A 19,130-nucleotide genomic window follows, 5' to 3' on the forward strand; every position below is an offset into this window, starting at 1 on the left:
CGAGCAATTGCAGCCTGAGGTCCAGGGGTCCTCCGAGGGCCCTCCCCGCGGCTTCTGCTCATGTGGCCGTCCCTCTGGGCCCGGCTGTGTCCCAAAGCCCTTTTCTCATGTGGATGCCGGTCCTTTCGAATCAGGGCTCCACCCTAATGACCTCATCTGAATCGCCTCTTCAGAGGCCTTGTCTGCCTGTACAGTCACATTCTGAGGTGCTGGGGTGAGGGCTTCAGCACGTGAGTTTGTGGGTCGGGGGGGAAATAGTTCAGTCCTTGAGAGCGGTGGATTTGTGACTCATTTATTTATGTGAGAGGTTTGGAAAGAGGTTTGGGGAGGGCTTCTATCCTGGTTAGGTTCTCAGACCCAAAGGTAGGTAACCAGCCTCCGTCACTCGGCATGTCCCTGGGTTCCAGAAGTCAGCCCACCCATCGGGTGTGCCTCAGGCCTCCCTGCACACACTTTGCTGTTGTGTTTTGACTAGAGGTGAGACCTTGAAGGCCTGCCTTCTATTTTGATGACACTGTTTGGGATGTGGGAGGGAGCATGGCCAGGCAGGGCGTGGCCTTGAGCGCTGCCGTGGGGAGGCTTGGCTAGAAGGGAAGGGGGCGTGGCTGGTAAGGGGCGTGACCTTGAGAGCCCTGTAGGGGCCTGGCTGGGGTGGGCGTTGCCCTTGAGGGCTGCCCTGGGGAGGCGAGGCTAGGAGGAAAGCCTGGCGGGGGCGTGGCTGGAAGGGGCGGGGCGTTAAGAGTGGCTGGGGCGTGGCTGGGCGGTGCTGGAGTGGGTGGTGGGGGCAGGCGCTGTGCATGCATCTGTAGACAGCTGGGCGGGGGCGGTGACCACCATGTGCTCTGGGCTCCCGGCGAGAGCAGGACTTCCCGGGAGGAGGCTGGGGGTTAGCAACCACTGAAGGGCCAGCCGGAGTGATGCACCCGAGCCCCCCCAGCCAGGCGGTTTCGGGGTCAGATCTGCAATTTTACGAGATCCAGATGGACGGGAGGGGGTGGAGGAGGCGGCCCTGACCCCGAGGACCGTAGGAAACCCTGCTCCTGCTGGCAGTGTCATCCATGTCACTCTGTGGTCCTGTGACTCGCCAGACGTAAAACCCTGTGAAAGTAGTCTTTAAAGAAAGGTGCAAGTACCTGAAAATGAGAAAAATCTTCTCTGTGTGCTGGTGAAATTTCAGGAAGTCTAACAGGCGCTCTATTTTTGTTTTAAAAAAAAGGTGAACTCAAGATGGAGAACAAAGGTAAAAGGATGCACACGGGGGCGATGAGCTGGGGCTTTTAGAAGCTCCCATCCAATGGGCGCCGGGCTCTGCACCTCCCTCAGCCCCGGGAAGGCTGGCTGAGTGGCAGCTGGGATTACCATCAGTGGAATCAGTCTCACGCCCCCGCGCGCGGGGGAGAGCAGCCCACGTCAGGACCAGATGGATTTTTCAGCAGCGGAAGGTGGAATGTCAGAAAGACTGTAGATCACGGCAGCGCAGGGTCCTCGGGAAATTAGAGCAGTGAAGGGCTGACAGAGCGGCGGCGGTGAAATACTGCTGCCGCGTCCGCTGCTCTCCCTGCAGTGAGCTGAGGACGACGGCCTGGCAGACCAAGGGCCCAGCATCTGTCGGGCCCATGGTCAGGCGCGCAGTTTAGGGGTGGCCCAAGGTCTTGCTGGGACTGAGGGGGTGGGTGGGAGTGAGAGGAAGCCTGAGGGAGGCTTGGGCCTGCTGATGAAGACTCCAGGGTGAGGGGTGAGGGTCAGATGCACGTGCTGAACTCTTCCTGGCCTCGGCCCCACCCCTCCCCCACCTCCCATCTCTTCTCCTGCCCAGGCCCCAGCTTGGGCCCTCAGGTCTTGACCACTGTAATTTGACTCCTACAACAGATTTTTTTTTTAAGCACAGACGCAGGCTCTCCTTTGGCTTCACCACCAGCCCAGAGCATCTGGGAGCCTGTCCTGGCCCCCTGTCTCCCCCTGACCTGGAGCACTTAGGGCCCCTCCTGGGCTTGTCTGTGTCTGTGAAGCAGAAGTGTAACTGTGGGCTTCGGGTGCCCGGTAAGGGGCTGTTCCACCTGCCCCGTGCTCTCCAGGAGCCGGCCCCGTGCTCTCTGTTCCACCTGCCCCGCGCTCTCCGGGAGCCGCCCCGCGCTCTCTGTTCCACCGGCCCCGCGCTCTCTGTTCCACCGGCCCCGCGCTCTCTGTTCCACCTGCCCCGCGCTCTCCGGGAGCCGGCCCCGCGCTCTCTGTTCCACCGGCCCCGCGCTCTCTGTTCCACCGGCCCCGCGCTCTCTGTTCCACCTGCCCCGCGCTCTCTGTTCCACCTGCCCCGCGCTCTCCGGGAGCCGGCCCTTCTGCTCCGCGGTCGCCGCACTCTGCCAGTTCTCTGGCGGATCTTCATGCTGATCCCTCCTCCTCAAGCATTCTTTCAGTTGCCTGCCGGGCACAGTCTGTCTGTCCTGAGCCAGCCTGTTCCCTCCACCGCCGCGCACCGGGCTGTGTGTGTCGGGAAAGGTGGCGGTGGGAGATGGGGGCTCTGCTAAAGACGGAACGTCCTAGAGCTTCCCTGAGCTCCCGGTGCCGTCCAGGTCAGGGGAGCAGACTTCTCCGGAGGTGAGTCCGTGCTGACGCGTTCTGTCTTCCCTGATCCTCTCCTGGGTTGCCTCCACTGCTGCTGTTCCGTTAAAGACGGCGTGGGTGTCATTCGATGAGAAGGGGGTGTGGGCCCCCCGGAGGTGTCTCTCCCGGGCCGGGGGCGCAGGGGAGCCCCTCCCCCCCCCCCCCCCCCCCCCCCAGGATGCCCTGCGCGTTTGGAGGTGAGCTGTTTTGCTCACGGCTTATTGTTGGGGCGTGTGTATGTGTTTAATCCGCCCTGCTGCTCTCTTTTAATTGGTGTATCTAGACTGTTTATGTTTTAGGTGAAGGGTGTGTCAAGGCTTTCCCGGTGACTCCGTCAGTAAAGAGTCTGCCCGCAGTGGGGGTGACCTGGGTTTGATCCCTGGGCTGGGAAGATCCCCTGGATAAGGAAATGGCAACCAACTCCAGAATTCTCACCTGGAGAATTCCATGGAGAGAGGAGCCTGGCGGGGTACAGTCTGTGGGGTCGCAAAGAGTCGGACGCGACTGCGCGGCTGACTCTCACTGTCAGGCTGTCTGTGTGTGAGTTGTGCATGCCTTGGGGCTGCCGCGGCCGTCCTGTTGTCTGTTTTCTCTGCCTTCCCTTCCTTTCTGTCACTGTCCCTTCCTTACCTTCCCGCGGCTACTTCAACAGTTCGTGAAATCTCATCTGATTTATTTGCGATGTTTCTGGAGCTGCTGTTTTGTATCGTTTTCTTGCTGTTTGCTCCGCATCCGTGACGTTTCAGCTCTGCTCCTACAGCAGTGCAGACACTTTCCATGTAGGTCTCTCTGCCCTCCTCAGTGAAAAAACGATTCTCTCAAGATTGCCTTGACGGATGCTGACATCAGATGTGTCGTTTTCTATACACCTGTATACTTGTGTTTGTTTTGTTTTTGTCTTTTATTTTGCCTTTGGTTAAAAAATAGGAATTCAGTTTCCTGAGTGGTCCTCCCTCTGCACCGTGTTACAGGAGGTGCCCCCACCCTCTTCCCGCCACGGCCTGGGGCCACTTCGCCATTCCAGTCGATGTCCTTACCTCTGTGCTTGGGGACGGTACTCATTCCTTACCGAGTTACAGTTAGAAAAACAGGGAAAGTGTGGCCATTCAGAGAGTCTCCATCTTAAACCATAAAGCCGTTTCTGCAGGTTGGCTTTGAGTGATGGGGTTTTATGATGATCACTCTTCATTAGTCGGTCTGATGTAATTGTGTGAGATTTAAAAGCCTTCCATCTGAAATCAGGCAGGAGCTGTCTGCCCGGGTCTCTCCCTTGTTGGCCGCCTCTTTCAGCGTCTATGTCAGGTGGCCTGACGGGCGGTGGGCTCAGCCAGCAGAGGGCGGAGCTCTTCCGGGGTTCCCTGGTTCCCCTCACCGGTCTGGAGGTTTCCCTCGAGCCCAGGGCAGATCACTCACGTTTTGAATTTTCTTCATGTATTTGGGGGAGATTCCTAGGTTATTAGTACTGTTTCCCCTCATGGAAACAAATCAAGTTTCCAGTTTCCCTTCCCTCCTTTCCAGTTGCCAGGCTGGGACACAGCACGTGACCTAGGCTCCTCGGGTTGGAGGTGGCCACATGAGAGGACAGTGGGGTCGCCAGTGTGGGGGCTGCAGAGCCGTTGGCTTTGGATGTGGGGGGCCGAGTGGCCGCAGAGCCGTGGCCTCCAGGTGGGAGCGGGTCCCTGGCACTGCGGTGGGCCTGCCTGTCGATGCTGCCGCCGGGCTAGTCCCTGGTATGTTTCCAGCACTGCCCTCGATGGCCAGACGGGGCCCGGTTCTCGTCACAACTGACGCGCCCACTCATTCCCCTGTGTCCTAAAGTCATCTCTTTTCATCGAGGGAGGCAGCTTTGTGGATGTGGCTGAGGCCTGAGGGCTGTGTGCTGTGTCGGGTGCTGGGTCACCTCCAGGTACCACCCCGGGTCTGCAGGGGTGGTGTGGAGGCCCAGCCTGTTTCCGTTCTCACTGGGCCACCCAGGGCCCCATGTGCTGGCCGCCTGCATGCCATGTGCCCCTTGCCCTGTTGGGAGGAGACCCTGCCCTGCCGGGAGCTCCCGGTTGGGTGGGGAGGACAGGAGCTACCCGGTACCCCCGCAGAGGTGGTGCCTAGGGCAGGGGCTGGTGGGGGTGGTCAGAGATGGGCCGCGGGCCCAGCGCCAGCTCTCCTGGTAGTGACCACTCCGCCGAGGCACAGGCCTGCCCCTCCTGGACATCGCTCCTCCCCGCTCCTCCACCCAGGGCCAGTTGTTGAGCTCGCTTCCTGCGGCCCATCAGTGTAGTAAGAGGCCACACAGACAATATAAGGGACAGAGAGGAAACCCCGGGGCAGGGAGGAGGGCGGAGCCGAGGGCCTGGACTCAGGAGGGGCCTTCTGGGGGCGCCTGGGAGACGGCAGTTCCCCATTGACCACACGTGTCGCAGTGGTTCCGGGCTGTGAGTGACGTGAAACCACACATCCTTCCAGCGCGTTGACGTCTGTTTTTTCCTTTTGAAGATCAGCTCTCCCTGTGACCTGAGAGGGCAGGGCCATCCTGCTCCCTGAGCGGGGGCCGGGCATCAGGCAGGGGCTCCCTCCTCCAGACACCCCACGAGCACCCGCGTTGGTTCCAGGGCTGGTCGGGTTCAGGGGAACTGGTTTCTCTGCTGCGGACCCGGAAGTTTCTGGACGCCTAGCTGCAGCGTCCCCCTCCATGGCCGCGCAGATATTCTCTGCAGGGGCCCTTCTCCTCCCTTCCACTCTGGAGGGTTTGTGCAGCTGTGTGGACTCCAGAGCCGGGTGAGAAAGTCCCCTGGGACTCTTCTCTAGCGCACCTAGACATGAACTCTCAAACCAATACAATGTGACCAGAAATGCTTTCCTGAGAGTTGGTTCAGCTGTGTTCGCCCAAGGACCAGCATGTGCATCGTGAGTCCTCGGGTGAAATGGGCTGCCCCAGCTGGAAGGGGCGAGCGCTCCCTCCGACCAGCGGCCTGCTTAGGAGAGTCCCTTGGCCAGCCGTGAGCGCAGACCTGTTCTCCTTGGGGTCTGAGGGCCCGCCTCTGCCTGTGGAGGGAGAAGACCTCTCTCCATCAAGTCCCCCGTGTGTTGCTAGGAGCCAGGTTGATCCCAGAAGGCGAGCTTAAGAAGGAGGTGATTTATCATCTTTGAGTGGAACCCAGCCGTTAAGGACCAGCTTCGTCATCCCCTGACAGTGCCGTTGGGGTGAAAGGGCGCACGGTCTCTTTCAGGAGCACCAACCCCATCATGCAGCTCTGCTCATGACCTGATACCGCCCAAAGGGCCCCCTCCTGACACCGTAGCACTGGGGGCTGGGATTTCAGTGCAGGAACTGGGCGGGGGTGCAGACTTTGAGTCTGGTAATTTGTTATGAAGAAAGGGGCATTGCTTCCATCTCTCCCCCCTAGGGCTGTCATCTTGGCAGAAGCTGCCCGAGTGCAGCTGGTCATTTTCAAACCTGTTGTCTTTAACGGAACTTACATTGTAAATACTCTGGTAAAACTTTAAAAAATATACCTTTTTTATAGTATTATTTTGACCTATATCATAATGCATTTAGCAAGTAGCTATCTTTCCTAGCTTCCCTTTGAAAGCAGAAAGGTTACAAATGATAAATATTCAGGGCCCAGCAGACTCAGATACAGAGAAGGCATTCAGGTATGTAATGAACTGTGCACTGCTCACATAAGATGCCATCCCCTTTTGCCTCCATGTGAATCCTAATTACAGGAAAATTGAATTCTTGACCTCCAAGTGTCTGTGTGGTGATGCTGGGTGTGACCGTGAGCTCTCCCCGAGCTGCGCCCCCCGCCCCAGCCGTCCCCACCGCTGCGGGTGCTGGCGCTCACACCCAGCGGGTGCTCAGTCCTCGACGTGGAGACTGGGTTCAGAGCCACCGAGCATGCTCATCGAAGCCGGGGAGTCTCAGGAGCTCAAGAGAAGCTGAAGGTCAGGTCTCTTTTCCATCCTGACCGGAAAGTGGAGGGCTGGCTCCCCAAGGGTGGAGAGGTTCCCCAGGCCTGGGTGCTTTCCCCTGGAGCCCCAGCTCTTGGCCTGGCCTGTAGTGTGAGGGGATGAAACAGGCTTCCTCTGTCCCTCTTGTGGCAGAAACAGACACGTGTGGTCCAGTGGCCTTTTGCCTGGCTGGTCACAGAAGGACAGGGGACATGGGTGCCCTGGCCCTGTGTCTTGTTCCCTTTCTGTCCCCGCCTTCCCTGGGCCTGCTGCGCCCTCGTCCCCATCACCTTCCTCCTGGGCAAACCCTGGGGCCAAATTCAGCACGGACAGCCAGGTGGCAGCCGGTGTCTCGAAGCCCGAGTCAGAATTAACACCCTTTAGGAAACACTCGCAGAAGCATCAGCAGAGTGGATTGCTGTGACTGTGGCTTAGGGGCGGCTTTCTCTTGACTGTGTTCCTGGTCCCCAGGAGCGTCTGCTTTCCAATCGCAGTCTGACCGCCCCGCACCCCCACCCCCCACGCGTTAGTGACAAAAGCACCTTCACTACAAGGGCCGTCGCTTTGTATCTTTCTGCTTTTAAAGATAGGTTTTGCGTCTCTGATGTGACGTGACGATGACCACTCAGCTCTGTCCTGGGCCGTTTCCGCCCGCCGGCCTGGCTCTAGACCTTGATTGGGCACTGGCTCACACGCACGTGTAAACACAGACCCTGTGGAGGGGAGTGTCGGGAGGCGCAGCAGGAGAGGCCTGGGCTCTGCGCGGCCGGGCGTGGCCGCGGGGCAGGCTGCCCCATGACGTGGGGCAGTTTGAGCGCCTGCAGGAGGGGACAGTGCGCGTGTGCATGTGTGCACGTGTGCGTGTGTCAAGCGTGTGCACAGACCTGGGAGACTCCGCTCCAGGGCCTGCCGAGGGCCTGAGCTGGGCAGCGTGCCAGAGTCCAGGGAGCGGGCCGGGCTGCCGTGTGGGTGGGAGGCTGGTGGCGAGGGCTCTGGAGGGCCCGGCAGGCCCAGCTCTCAGGGTGGTGGGGCACGCTGCGGGGAGGGAGGCGCGCGCGTCCATCCATCCCACGGCTGTTCGTCCAGCTGCTGCCTGGTCTGCACGTCCAGGGCTTGAGGAGAACAGGCCCTCGCAGCCTCCTCCTGTCCGCACCCAGCTGTGGGGCACAGGTTGGACGTGCCAGCCGGGGCCTCTGGTGTGTGTGATGCCCTGTGTCAGGAGCACCCTGGCCTTAGCCCTGATTGTAGGGGTGGGACGCTGGGAAGCCTGGACGAGGAGCGGTTTGGGTTCAGCACTGGACAGGGAAGCGTGTCCTGCATCCGGCCAGCGGGCTACAGGGAGGCGGGTGCGCTGCCGCTTAAAAGGAGGTGCCGTGGGCATCTCTGCGGGTTGAAAGCTGAGGTGCTGGCGGGGTGCAGACCAGCCCTGGGCCTGCGGTGCCTGCCGGCGGTGAGGGCGGGGGGCTTGTTCCGTGCCCCACTGTTACAAGTCTGGGCTCAGTCTGCTTGCGCCACAACAGGCTGATAATGGGGAGACGGGCTGGCGGGGCAGAGAGTAGCGGCTTTACACAGAAAGCCAGCAGACAGAAGACGGTGGGCTTGTGCCCCCCGAGGAGCCGTCTTCCAGAGTCAGAATTCCTGCTGCTCTGATACTAAAAGGGGATGAAATAAAGTCAGATGCTTTCTCCTTCCCTTTGGGCCCCTGGAGGAATGTGTGAATTTCTTCCTCCTGGAGCCGTTCACAGGTGGTCAAGAGAATTCCTGTGAGCTAAAGCAAGCTTGCTTCACGCTGTTACCTGGGAGCAGGGTTCCCGGAGATGGGCCATTACGGATAACTGAAGCCTAGAGGCAGCATCTCTTTAGTGAGGAACGTGTGATGGAACGCAGAGGTTCTTCCTTATGACCCCCGGTATCCCGGCTAGGGTGTCAGCACCCAGGGCACTCTCAGCTTCCGCCTGCCTCCTGGGCCTCCGTTTTTGCCCCGGGTTCCTGCTGTTGGTTGTGGAGGTGTACCTGGGCGTCTGAGTCGTGTCAACTCTCCTTCCCTCTGTCTACACAGAAGGAAGGGACATTCTGAGGCTGGTGTCCTTTGTTTAAAGCCAGATAGAAGGCGAGAGTGGCCTCAGGGTGGCTGAGAAGGGAGGCAGAAAGTGGGTGCCCAGAGGCCAGGGAGGATGGTGGCAGGGGCCTGACTCCAGCCTCCCTCGCCATCTGGTGGGGAGATGGAATAGACAGTTCTGTCCTGGGAAGAGAGCCCCGCGGGCAGTGAGCGCTGCACAGTGAGCCTGGATGGGAATCCTGGGCGTGGAGGACAGCGTCTGATCCGGGGGATGGTGGGGGGCGGGGGGGAGCGCGCTGCAGCCGCGGCAGGGTGGCTGCTGCCTGTCCACGTCTAGGTCTGGGGACGTGGTGGCCTCGATGGACATCCAGGCTGCGTTCTGTGAGTGCCCCCTCTCAGCCACTTGCTTCCTGCGAGAGGAGGGCTGATGGAAGGCCTTGGGCCCTCCTTTGAGAAGCACCCCCTCCCAGTAGACTTGCCGCAAGCGCAGGGCCCCCCCGCAAGTGCAGGCCCCCCCCCCCCAAGTGCAGGGCCCCCTCCCTGCAAGTGCAGGGCCCGCTGTTGTGTGTTTGGAGTAAGACGAATCTGTTTTGAGAGGTCAGGCTCCGAGGTGGGGTGTGTCTCCGCCGTCCTACAGCGTCTGACCCAGTTTTCAGCAGAAGCTTTTCTCCGAGATGGTGAGGATTGCCCCTGGGATCTTCACGTTTGGACTCACGTGTCTGCCACCCGGACGTGGCTAAGGGTCCAGGACTGACACTTGAGGAGCCCGAGGGAGGGTGGGGGAGGGGAGCGGAGGCGGGCCCTGTTGCTTAGCGACATTCCCAGCCAGCATCTCTTCTTCCAAGAAGCTGGCCATGGCCTGGCTTTGTCATGGCAGCACTTTGGTTTTCACAGTAGTGTCACTGATGGCTGTCATCTGCTTGATCCTGCCGGTCAGAGAGGCAGAAGGACTTCCCAAACGCCCTGGCAGACCTTTTCCAGCCGTATCATTTGCTGTTTCACCATCGTCTGTTTTCAGAGGAGTTGGCTAACTTTAATGAAAATTTCTGAAACTACTGAAGGGCCCCCAAATCTGGTTCAGATTCAGTGTTTGAGCCCCCTTTCTGTTTGGGGGTGAGGTCGTGGTCTGTGTTTTATGGAACCTCTGTGTTGCTTAGCAGAGGTCGAGGAGCAGCTGGAGAAGAACGGCCTGCTTTTCCAGCGAGGAATCCGGGTCATGTGGGGCCCTCTCCGCCTGCGGCTCCTTCAGCTCCTCGCTGTCTAACCACCTTCGAGATTTCTCTACTCGCCTTGGAGCCGATAGGGGAACAAAGCCCTGGGTGGGGGGGCACTGGCAGGGCCCCCTGGGGAGCCGGTGGGGTCCTGTGCTTCCATCCCAGAGGCCGCGTGTCCAAGGTTTCAGAGGAACCACTGCGGGGGAGGGACAAGAAGGATCTCTGGAGTGGCCGTGGGGTGCAGGTGAGCTGCAGCGTGGAGGCCGGCGGCCTGGGTGGGGCCGGGGGAGGGGACAGAGCGGAGCTCGTCCCATGGGAAGGGCCTTCCTGGTGGTCCTCTGCTCTTGGGAAGACAGGCGGTACTTTTACTCAGCTCTCCTGGTGGCTCCCTGCACAGAGAGGGAGGCTGAAGGACGGAGCACACTCCTGGGGGGGGGGGGAGGGGGAGGAGCCTGGAGACCGCGGAGGGGGCGGGGCAAAGGGGCGGCCTGGATGACACGCCTGCGGGCAGGTGAGTGGAGGGGGCGGGTAGGCCTGTTTCCTGCGACCACGTCTGCGGACTCGGATCCTTGGATCCGTCCACCCAGCCCTTCCCCAGCATGTCACCTCTCGCAGGGGAGGAGGGTCAGGTCAGGTGTCAGCAGGAAGTGTTACCTGGGTCCACCACGCAGACACTCCTCTGCACCCACCCACTTCTCAGCCCTCCCCGTCAGAAGCTTTTCAGCATGAAAATCGCAGTGTGACTAACTTCAGCTGCCTTTGGACTTTTCAAAGATCTAGCACTTGAAGCTTGTCCAGGAGAAAGTACTGTAAATATGTAAAATGTTATCAAACCTTCCAAGTAACTTGTGTGTGTGTGTGTGTGTATGTTTCATGGAAAGATCCAGAGTTTCCAAACAGTGACCCTGTTCACTTAAAAAAGACTGATGATCACACAGACGTGGTTTAAGTTGGTCTCTTACTTTAGTGTTTCGGAATCCCCCCTTCACGTCCTGCGCTTCGAGTCATTCTCAGTAAAATAAAGAGAGGAAGGAACGAGGAGCATTTCCAGTAAAAAGAGGACGGTCGGTCGTTCCAGGGATGTGCGCTCATTTCTAGTTGGCAGGGGTTGTTTCGTGAGTGAACGGCCCAGAGATGGCTCCTCTCCGCTCCGTGCTTTGCTGGGCTGGTGAGGGACGCTGTGTCCCCTCGTCAGGCTCCGAGATGAGCCTGCGTGTCCGCGGGCAGAGTCAGGCTTCTGAACTGGCACTGGCCCCATCACCCCAAGAGCAGTAATGGGCACCAGCGGGGTTCCCTGCGCCTGTGGAGGGCACACGCTTCAGTGGCCGTTCCCTGGGCAACGGTGACCCGAGCCAGCTGGCTCCATCCCCGCCTGGCAGCACCTGTACCTGCCAGGAGCCAGTGCTGCAGCCGTAACCGTCTGTGGGCTCTGATGGTGTGCGTTGCAGTCAGGTGTCAGGGCCCAATATGAGGAGGAGCCCCTGGGCGGCAGGTCTCGGGGCGCTGGGCCAGACATGTGGCCGCAGCTGTGGGGTGTGGAAGGTGCTGTGTCTGCAGGAAGTCGGGTCAGAGAAGGGCAGAGCTCTCTGGGGTCTGCAGTGGGCCTGCTGGAGGGTGGGGCCTCAGGGCAGCCCTGCGCTGCAGACCTGCAGGGTCGACGGTCAGGAGGGGGCCCTGGCTGGCCCTGACCTGCTCTCTGCCGGGCGCCTGTGTAAGGGCTGTGGGGCGAGAGGCAGGCGGCCTGGGTGTGTCCCTGTGGTTGCTCAGCGCCACCCACGGGCGCTGCCGGACAGACTCGGGGAGTCAGGACGGTGCTGGAGCCTGTGGAGTCCAGCTATGGCTGTGAACGTCTCTGGGGGTCTCAGGAGTAAGGATGGGGGTGGCCCCAGCAGAGCTGGGGACGCAGGGCTGGGCTGGAGCTCTGGGGTGAGAGACCATATATGTGCACCTGTGCTTTGGGGGCCACTTAGATCCACCTGGCTGGGTGTTGGGGCAACACAGGACTGCGGAAGGGCCAGCAGGCCGGCTGGGGTGGGCAGCCGGGGCTCTGGGCTGGGAGGCCACAGAAAGGTTGCTGCCAGCTGGAGGCAAGGGGGCCCGGAGGGTTGAGGGGTCTGGCCCACTCGGGGGTCAAGCTCCCCGGACACCTGGCACCGCACCACTCACGGGACCCCTGGCAGAGCCCGCCCCCCCGCAGCACGCAGACCCTCCACAGGGAAGGCCTGGGAGGTGCCTGGGCAGCTGCGGTTGTCTCGGAGCAGGCTGCGGCCAGCGCCTCTGGAGCTGAGACAGGAGCGCGCGGAAGGCGGCGCCCCAGCTCTGTGGGCGCACGGGCCCTTCTCAGGCCCCCGCCACCTCTGCTTCTCCTTCAGAAGCAGCCCCACCCTCTGCTGGGCCCCCGAGACGGTCAGCCCCTGGCCTGGGTTGGTGGCTGCGGCAGGGGCGCCGGGACGATGTGCTGGGGGTAGGGAGCCGCCCGCCCTGTGGCGATGGGCCGGCTGCTGGTGGTCCTCTTGAGGCCGCTGTGCGCCCGCGCCACCTCGCGTCGGGGACAGCAGCACGCGGGACAGCAGCCTCACCGCCCGGGGAGCCGCTCCTGGAACCTTCTGCTGCCTTGCAGGTGCCCCGTGGGTTTAGCGTGGGCGTGAGGGAGCTCCGCCCACAGGGGCCCCCAGACGTTCTCCGTTCCCCCGCCCCACGGTGTTCCGAGGGGAAGGGGGCGCCCCGCTTCCTGTCCCACCGGCTCTGCTGTCCCTGGAAGGGTGGGGACTGTGCTCCCTTCCCGTTGTACCGTCTGGAGTCTGCACGCGGTGCAGACTGTGAGAGGGGGCCCGGCCCGCCGTGTGTGGGTCTGACGGTGAGACGGGGTGCGATGTGCTGGGCAGGGATTGCGTCAGCTCTCACGGGCCCCTTTCCTCCTGCCGCTGCTGCCCCGGGAGTGGCTGGCTTCCCAGGGGAAAACCTACAGGACGTTCTCGGGGTGCTGCTATGGGGTCGTTCCTCAAGGGTTTCCCAGAAGGCAGGGCCCTGTCCTGTGAACTGTCTCAGGAGCCGAGTGAGGGGCAGTGACTCCACCGTGGGGACTCAGGGCAGGTCCCACCTGGTCGGTCTCGCGTCTGCAGTCACACCCACCAGGCGCTGGAGGACCTGGCCCACCTCCTGTGTCCTCTGTGTGGCCGGAGCCCACGGCTGGCACACTTCCTGCCTGTTCCCCCACCCTGCTCCTGCCGAGGCACCGCCCGCCCGCCATCAGGCAGGGCTCCCACTGCTAGAGAGACGCCTGGCTGCCCTTTGTTCCTCACCGCCGGTTCCTGCGGCACCTGAAGGCCAGGGCTGGTGGGGAGGCATGGCGGGCACCTCCCTGGGTGCTGGCGGGCCAGCCAGGTTACACCAGCTCAGCCGGATCCCACCTCGTCCATCCTGCTCAGCCCGTGTCAGCCGGTGGAAGTCTCTGAAAATAGCCTCAGATTCCGAGTCACCGTGCCCCATGGAAGCCTCCTCGCCTGCAGCTGCGGATCAGACTGTATCCCCGGCCCCGGCCGGGCTTTGCTCAGGCTTAGAAAGGCGCTAACCTCCTCCGAGTCTGTGAAGCCTGGACTGCTGCTCCCCACCGCGGTCCGCGCCCGGCGTGGGTGCACTTGGCACCCTCGAGGGCGCTCTTCCACCCATTTGCCCGATTGCCTTTTTTTCTCACTAAGTGCCTTCAGCTCGAGCGTTACGTGTGAAAGGCAGGCTGGCATCAGACGGGCCTCCGAGACACAGCTCTCAGCGCACGCTTTCCCTTTCAGAGTGCCGGGCTGCTCCCAAGCCAGGAGGCTTCGGCTGGCTCTGAACTGGCGTGAATGAGCCCCGTGAGCCAGGGCTGAGCAGTTGGGTCCCTGGGCCTCGGTCTCCTCATCTGAGAACACGGGGCGTGGTGGGGAGTTGCCTGCGCCGGGTCGTCTGTGGGTCTGAACGTGCAGTGAAGACCGGACTTGTAGGAGGTGGCCCTGTCCATGGGGCACGGGGTGGGGGGCTCCCCGTCACCGGCGTGGGGCAGTAACTGGCAGTTACCCTGCGGGGCCTGACTTCAGGGTAGCTTTGAAAACAGAGATAAAAGAAGAACGCCTCGGTGGTCATTCATTACAGCATCTTCCTTCTAAAGATCGGGTTTCCTTCTCAAAAGCACCTTGGGCTCTTTGATAGCTGGTGGATGTGTGTGGAATGCTCAGTTGAGATCCATGCAGATTGGGAAACCTGCAGAGTTGCAGAGCCAATTTGCGTGTCTCGATGGGTATACCTCCAGCGCTTCTCATTTAGCACTGTTTACCTTCCATTTCATCTGCTTCTGATGACTTGGAGAGTTTCGATAACGCCGACCGTATGCCTTGGACTGAGAGCGCACCCTGACAGTACTCTGCAGGCCTACACGTCTCCCGGGCGGGTGATGTCTGCAGGCGCCTCCCGGGGGCTCTCTGGTCTTCCTCAGGATGGGTCTGGTGTTTGTTGTTCAGTAAGGGGCTTTGGACTTGCCTCGCGCTGTCGGAACTCTTCCCGCCAGATGCAGTCTGGTTTCAGAACCGCCGGCCTCCATCCCTGGTCTGAAGCAGGCCCTCCGCACGCCCGACTGGTCCCCAGGCCCTTCCTGGTCTGGTCCTCGGAGGTGCCAGCCCTCATTTCTCTTGGCGTTAGTTCACCTTGTATCCCACGTGGGAACGTTGGCCATGCTCCACGCCCCGAGGTCCCTGGGCCTGCGGTCCTGCTCAGAGCACCTCTGTGTCCACTCCCACGTGCCCGCACCTTCCTGGGGACACGGGTGGGCTGCTCCGGTTCCCAGCAGCTTCCTTTGACTCCCCCGCAGGGAGGGCGTCTCCTTCCTTCAGCACCTCGCCTGGATTCCCAAAGCTCTGGACCTCGTGTTACGCAGCCATTTGCTCACGCTCTGCACCCTCGTGGGCCGCGTCTGGTCTGGCTGGGCTCTGTGTCTCAGCTCCCAGTCTTCTCCTCTGGGCTTCTGGCCAGACCGTTGCCTCCAGCCTCAAGTGCGCAGGGCGAGGAGGGGCGGGGTGTGCCTGTCCTCTTCCTAGCCCCCCGAGTGCAGCTGCCCTGTGGCTATTGTCCCCAAGACCCCGGCCCTACATGCCTTTAACCCTTAAAGTAGGCCCATGTCTCCACTGCCTCTGACAGGGAGAGGGACACTTTCTGAGGCTTCCACCCGCTGACCCCAAAGGCCACGGGGCGGTGGGCCTTTTAACCCCTGCTGTATGTCCACCCCATGGAAACGGCCTCTCTGGGTGGGTCTGCAGGCCTGGCGCATCTGCTGTGGCCTGGCTTTGTCCATTTATTGCCTGGCCCCCCAGTGCCCCAGTTTGATGGGGACGTGGGACACTTTGGGTTCAGTGAACCTTGAGCTGCCAGGGTGTGGCCCTCTGCCCGGTGTGTGAGCAGCAGCAGGAGGTCCCTGGAGGCCAATGGGGGTGGGGGTGTCTTGTTACAACCTGCCTGGTGCTGCGGGGTCCTGCCTGCGGGGCCTCCGGCCATGTTCCCAGCAGTGGGTCCCGTGTCTGAGACCAGCCCAGCCCAGGCCTGGGTAAAGGATTATGACCTCAGTGGAGAGACTCCCCTCAGCCTCCTGCTCGTTCACTCCTGTTTCCCTTGGCGTTTGTGTGGACGCGTGTCTATGTGTGTGTTTGTTGGGCGGGGCAGTGATACAGGTGCGGAGGGCCATCTGTTCCGTTTCTTGGAGGCCGTCTCCCATTGTCTGTCGGCCAGTTGGCCTTCCTTGGCTGGTACCCTGGCCTGGTTGGTCGTTAGGATAATTGCTGCCCCCTGGCTTCTGGCAGTCACCTACCACCAGCAGGCCACTCTCGCTTTGGGGCCAGGTTTAACTGCTGGGGTCAGAGGGTGGTCACAAACCTGTTACCAACAAGCCACGCTTCCCGACAGCTTCTCCTGAGAGTAGGGTTGCTGGGAACATGGACGTTCAACTGCCAACATGTTTGAATTATTTCACACTCTTGCCAGCAACGCTTGAGGGCTGCGCTTGCCTTTATGCCGAATTCTGGCCATTCTGTCAGCCACGCAGCACGTCTCGGTCCGGTTTTGCTGTGCAGTCACTGTTGATGTTGAGCACCTTTTCTGGTGCTCATTGACCATTCAAAGGTTTTCTTTTGTGAAATGTCTGATTCAGTCTTCTGCCTGCTTTCGAAGGTTGGGTTACTTGTCTTATTATTAAGTTGTAGAGATTCTTTATATGTATTAGATACAAGCCCTTTATCAGGATACAGATATATGTATTCTGAATATTGTCTCCAAGTTCTGCTTTATTTTTAAAGCTGAGTCTTTCCAAGAGCGGCAGTTTTAAATTTTGATAAAGTCCAGTGACTTTTGGTGAATGAAGTTCTTAATTATAAAGCAGCCTGTTATCAGTCTTTCCCTTTGTCATTTGGGTTTTTCCGCCTCATTTAAGAAGTCTTTGCCAATTCCAGAGTCAGGATATTCTGCTGTGTATTCTAGAAAGATTTGTGTGGTTCTGTCTTACTCAGGTCAATCTCCAGTGTACCTGGAGTTAGTTTTTGGATGTGTTGTGAAGTAGAATGCAGCTCATTTTTTTTTTTTTTCACATGGATACATAACTGATCCAGCATCTTTTATTGAAAAGACCATCCTTTGTCCACTCCAGCAAGTATCATTTTGTCATTTTGTTTTAAATCAGGTGACCATCTCTGTGGAATCTATTTCTGGATTTCATTTTCTTTCTCTGGGCTATTTAACTGGGTATCAGCAGTAAATTAATACCAGATTGTAAACCATCTAGTTTGTTCTTTTCCGTGACTGTCTTGGCCATCTGGGTAGTTCACATTTCCATGGAAGTTTTAGCATTTCTTCCAAAAAAAAAAAAAAAAGCCAACTAGACTCTGAGGATTCGGGGCTCTTTGCAGTAGAGAAGTTTCCCGTCTGTGGACGTGGTGTGCCCCTCCCATCAGCGAGGCCTTTGCTCTGTTAGCAGTGTTTTGCATTTCGTATCTCTTTCATTTGAGATATTATTGGATATTTCATTTTCTAATTAATCATTAATAGTTCTTCAAATTTTGTTTTTAAAAATCTTTGTGACTCTATAGATACCAGTTGAATTTTATACATCGTCTTTGTGTCTAGCAGTTTTGCTGATTTCCCTTTGTATTTTTACCGTCTGTGTGTGTAGATTCTAAGCTTTTTACACATATAGTCGTTAGCAAATAATAGTGCCTTTATTCTTTTCTTGTTCTTACAGCTCTTTTTTTTCTTGCCATGCTGAAGTAGTTAGGACCTCTGGTGTGACATTAACTAGAGGTGGTAGCACAGGGTATTCTTGTCTTGTTCCTCTTCTCAAAGGGGAAGCGTGTAACGTTCACCCCCAGCAGCCATGTTTGCCAGGTGAGCAGGCAGCTGTAGGAAGAGCTACCTTTCCACTCCGGGGCAGAGCTCCAGAGGGAGCAGAGTCCCCAGAGGGAGCCGTCTGCTGGGCCCAGCACTAGCCGTGCCCCCCGTGCCCCAGCTGTTGCTGCCGCGCCACGTGCCGTCACGTGCGGCGCACTCCTCGTGCACACAGCCAGCGTTTCGCTCTTGGGTCACTAGTCCCATCACTTTTCAGGGAGGAGCTTTCTTTCTCTGTCATTTAGGAAGATTAAAGTGATCTGTGCCTCTGCTGGGTGAGTGTTGTGGGCATTTGCTGCTGCTTCCAACTCAGAGTCACCAACTGTCTCTTCAGTTAGTTTTCTCTTTTCAGGAGTTCCATTGCCAACCCCAGGGGCTCTGCAGTGAGACTGGAACTTAAAATCTCAGCAAAAAAAATGCATTTCGCTCGTAGACAAAAACTGTCATGCTCTGCTTTGCATGGTTAAAGGTGGATGTGTTTACATGGGATTTTATTTAAAAGCTGCAACTCCCTGCTCTGTCAGCCCCAGTCAGACACACGAACAGAGAGCTGAGACTGGGGTCAGAGAGCCGTGGTTGAAGGCCTGACCCTCCTGCTGACCGTTTGATCGAGGGTGGTGACGGTGCTGTGATAACAGCCCCCGGGGGGCCCGGCATTTCCCCTGTGGTTACTGCTGTGGGGGTCTTGGCTGATGAGTTTGTGGTTTAGGTTGAAGGACCATTGTGTGTTGTAAGAAGTGGACGTTTTCTGATGCATGGTAAGGTCCTCACCCTCCACCCCCAGCCCCTGCGCTGCCGTGTTTTTTGTGTAGAAATTACTACTCATGGGCATTGTTTCCTACAAATATTTCGTATTCTTCGCTTGATACCAATTACTGATTTAATGTTGAAGCCTATTCATTGTTTTATTACCATTTATTAAAGACCATTTTTAAAGGGGAAGGTGTTTAGCACACGTACTGTTCAGAACCAAGCAGCAGATTTTGGAAGAGTTTATATTTAGGAGTTTTGGTTCAGCTTTTAATCATATAATGTTAAATCTGTTTCTTTCATCTCATTTGTGTCTTTCCATCTTATTTTGTGTCTCACTGAAAAAATCTGTTCACAAAAGAGGACTTGTTTAGAGGGCAGAAACCTGGAGCCAGCGCTCTCCTTGCAGAGGGGACCCTCCTCTCTGTCCACACAGGGGTCTTGTGTTGAGGTCGGGCCCCGCGCTGCTCTCTGCCAGGGCTTGGCCTGTGGCCCCTAGCCCGTGCTCATGGCTTCAGTGGACAGGGGTCTGCACCCCCACTGACACCATTTAACACATATATGTGAGCACCACACATGTGCTCCCCCGCCCCTGAGCCTGGCGCTCTCGCGGGGCTTCCAGGGAAACTGTGTTTAGTGCAGCCCTCTTCAGACAGACCCTTTGCACCCGCAGTGATTTTCGCCTTAGCTGCAGCCTCCTGCCCCTGCCTGCCCCATCTCCCTCCCTTGTTTGAAGAACTATTGAAGAAGAACAGGAGGAAATCGATTTTGAGGAAATTAAATTTTCTTCAGTAGCAGGATGGCGTGGGAGCAGGGGAGCAGGGACTTGAGCTGCGCGGCCGGTCCGGGTCCTCAGGGCAGGGGTGCGGGCAATGGGCTGCGTGTGGGGCGCCGTCTGTGGGCTGTGGGGCAGCATGCTTTGCTGACGTCTCCCTCGTCCCGTCCCGCAGCTGCAGACAGCAAGGTGGTGACCTGCGCCGCCGTGTGGAGGATGCCCGCGGAGCTGGAGCCTGGCGGCCAGGAGTCCCCCGAGGATGCTGCGAGCCCTGCACACGCCCTGGAGCTGCTCTGTCTCCTGGAGCCTGCGGCCCGCGGCAGCACCGCCTGGTAGGCCGCGCCCCGCGCACCTCTAGGTGCAGGTGCCCCTGCAGAGGCCACTCCGC

General features: G+C 58.9%; 1 protein-coding gene across 1 annotated transcript in view; it reads left to right on the plus strand.

The window, feature by feature from the left end:
* Positions 1 to 19,130, plus strand: part of EIPR1 (EARP complex and GARP complex interacting protein 1) — a 69,382-nt gene that overhangs the window by 25,100 nt on the left and 25,152 nt on the right. The window contains exon 4 of the mRNA XM_068974261.1: positions 18,918 to 19,074. Coding sequence (XP_068830362.1) covers positions 18,918 to 19,074 — 157 coding nt within the window. The remainder of the gene's footprint in view (positions 1 to 18,917; positions 19,075 to 19,130) is intronic.

Source organism: Capricornis sumatraensis, chromosome 6 (assembly GCF_032405125.1).
Source record: "Capricornis sumatraensis isolate serow.1 chromosome 6, serow.2, whole genome shotgun sequence".
Lineage (NCBI taxonomy): Eukaryota > Metazoa > Chordata > Mammalia > Artiodactyla > Bovidae > Capricornis > Capricornis sumatraensis.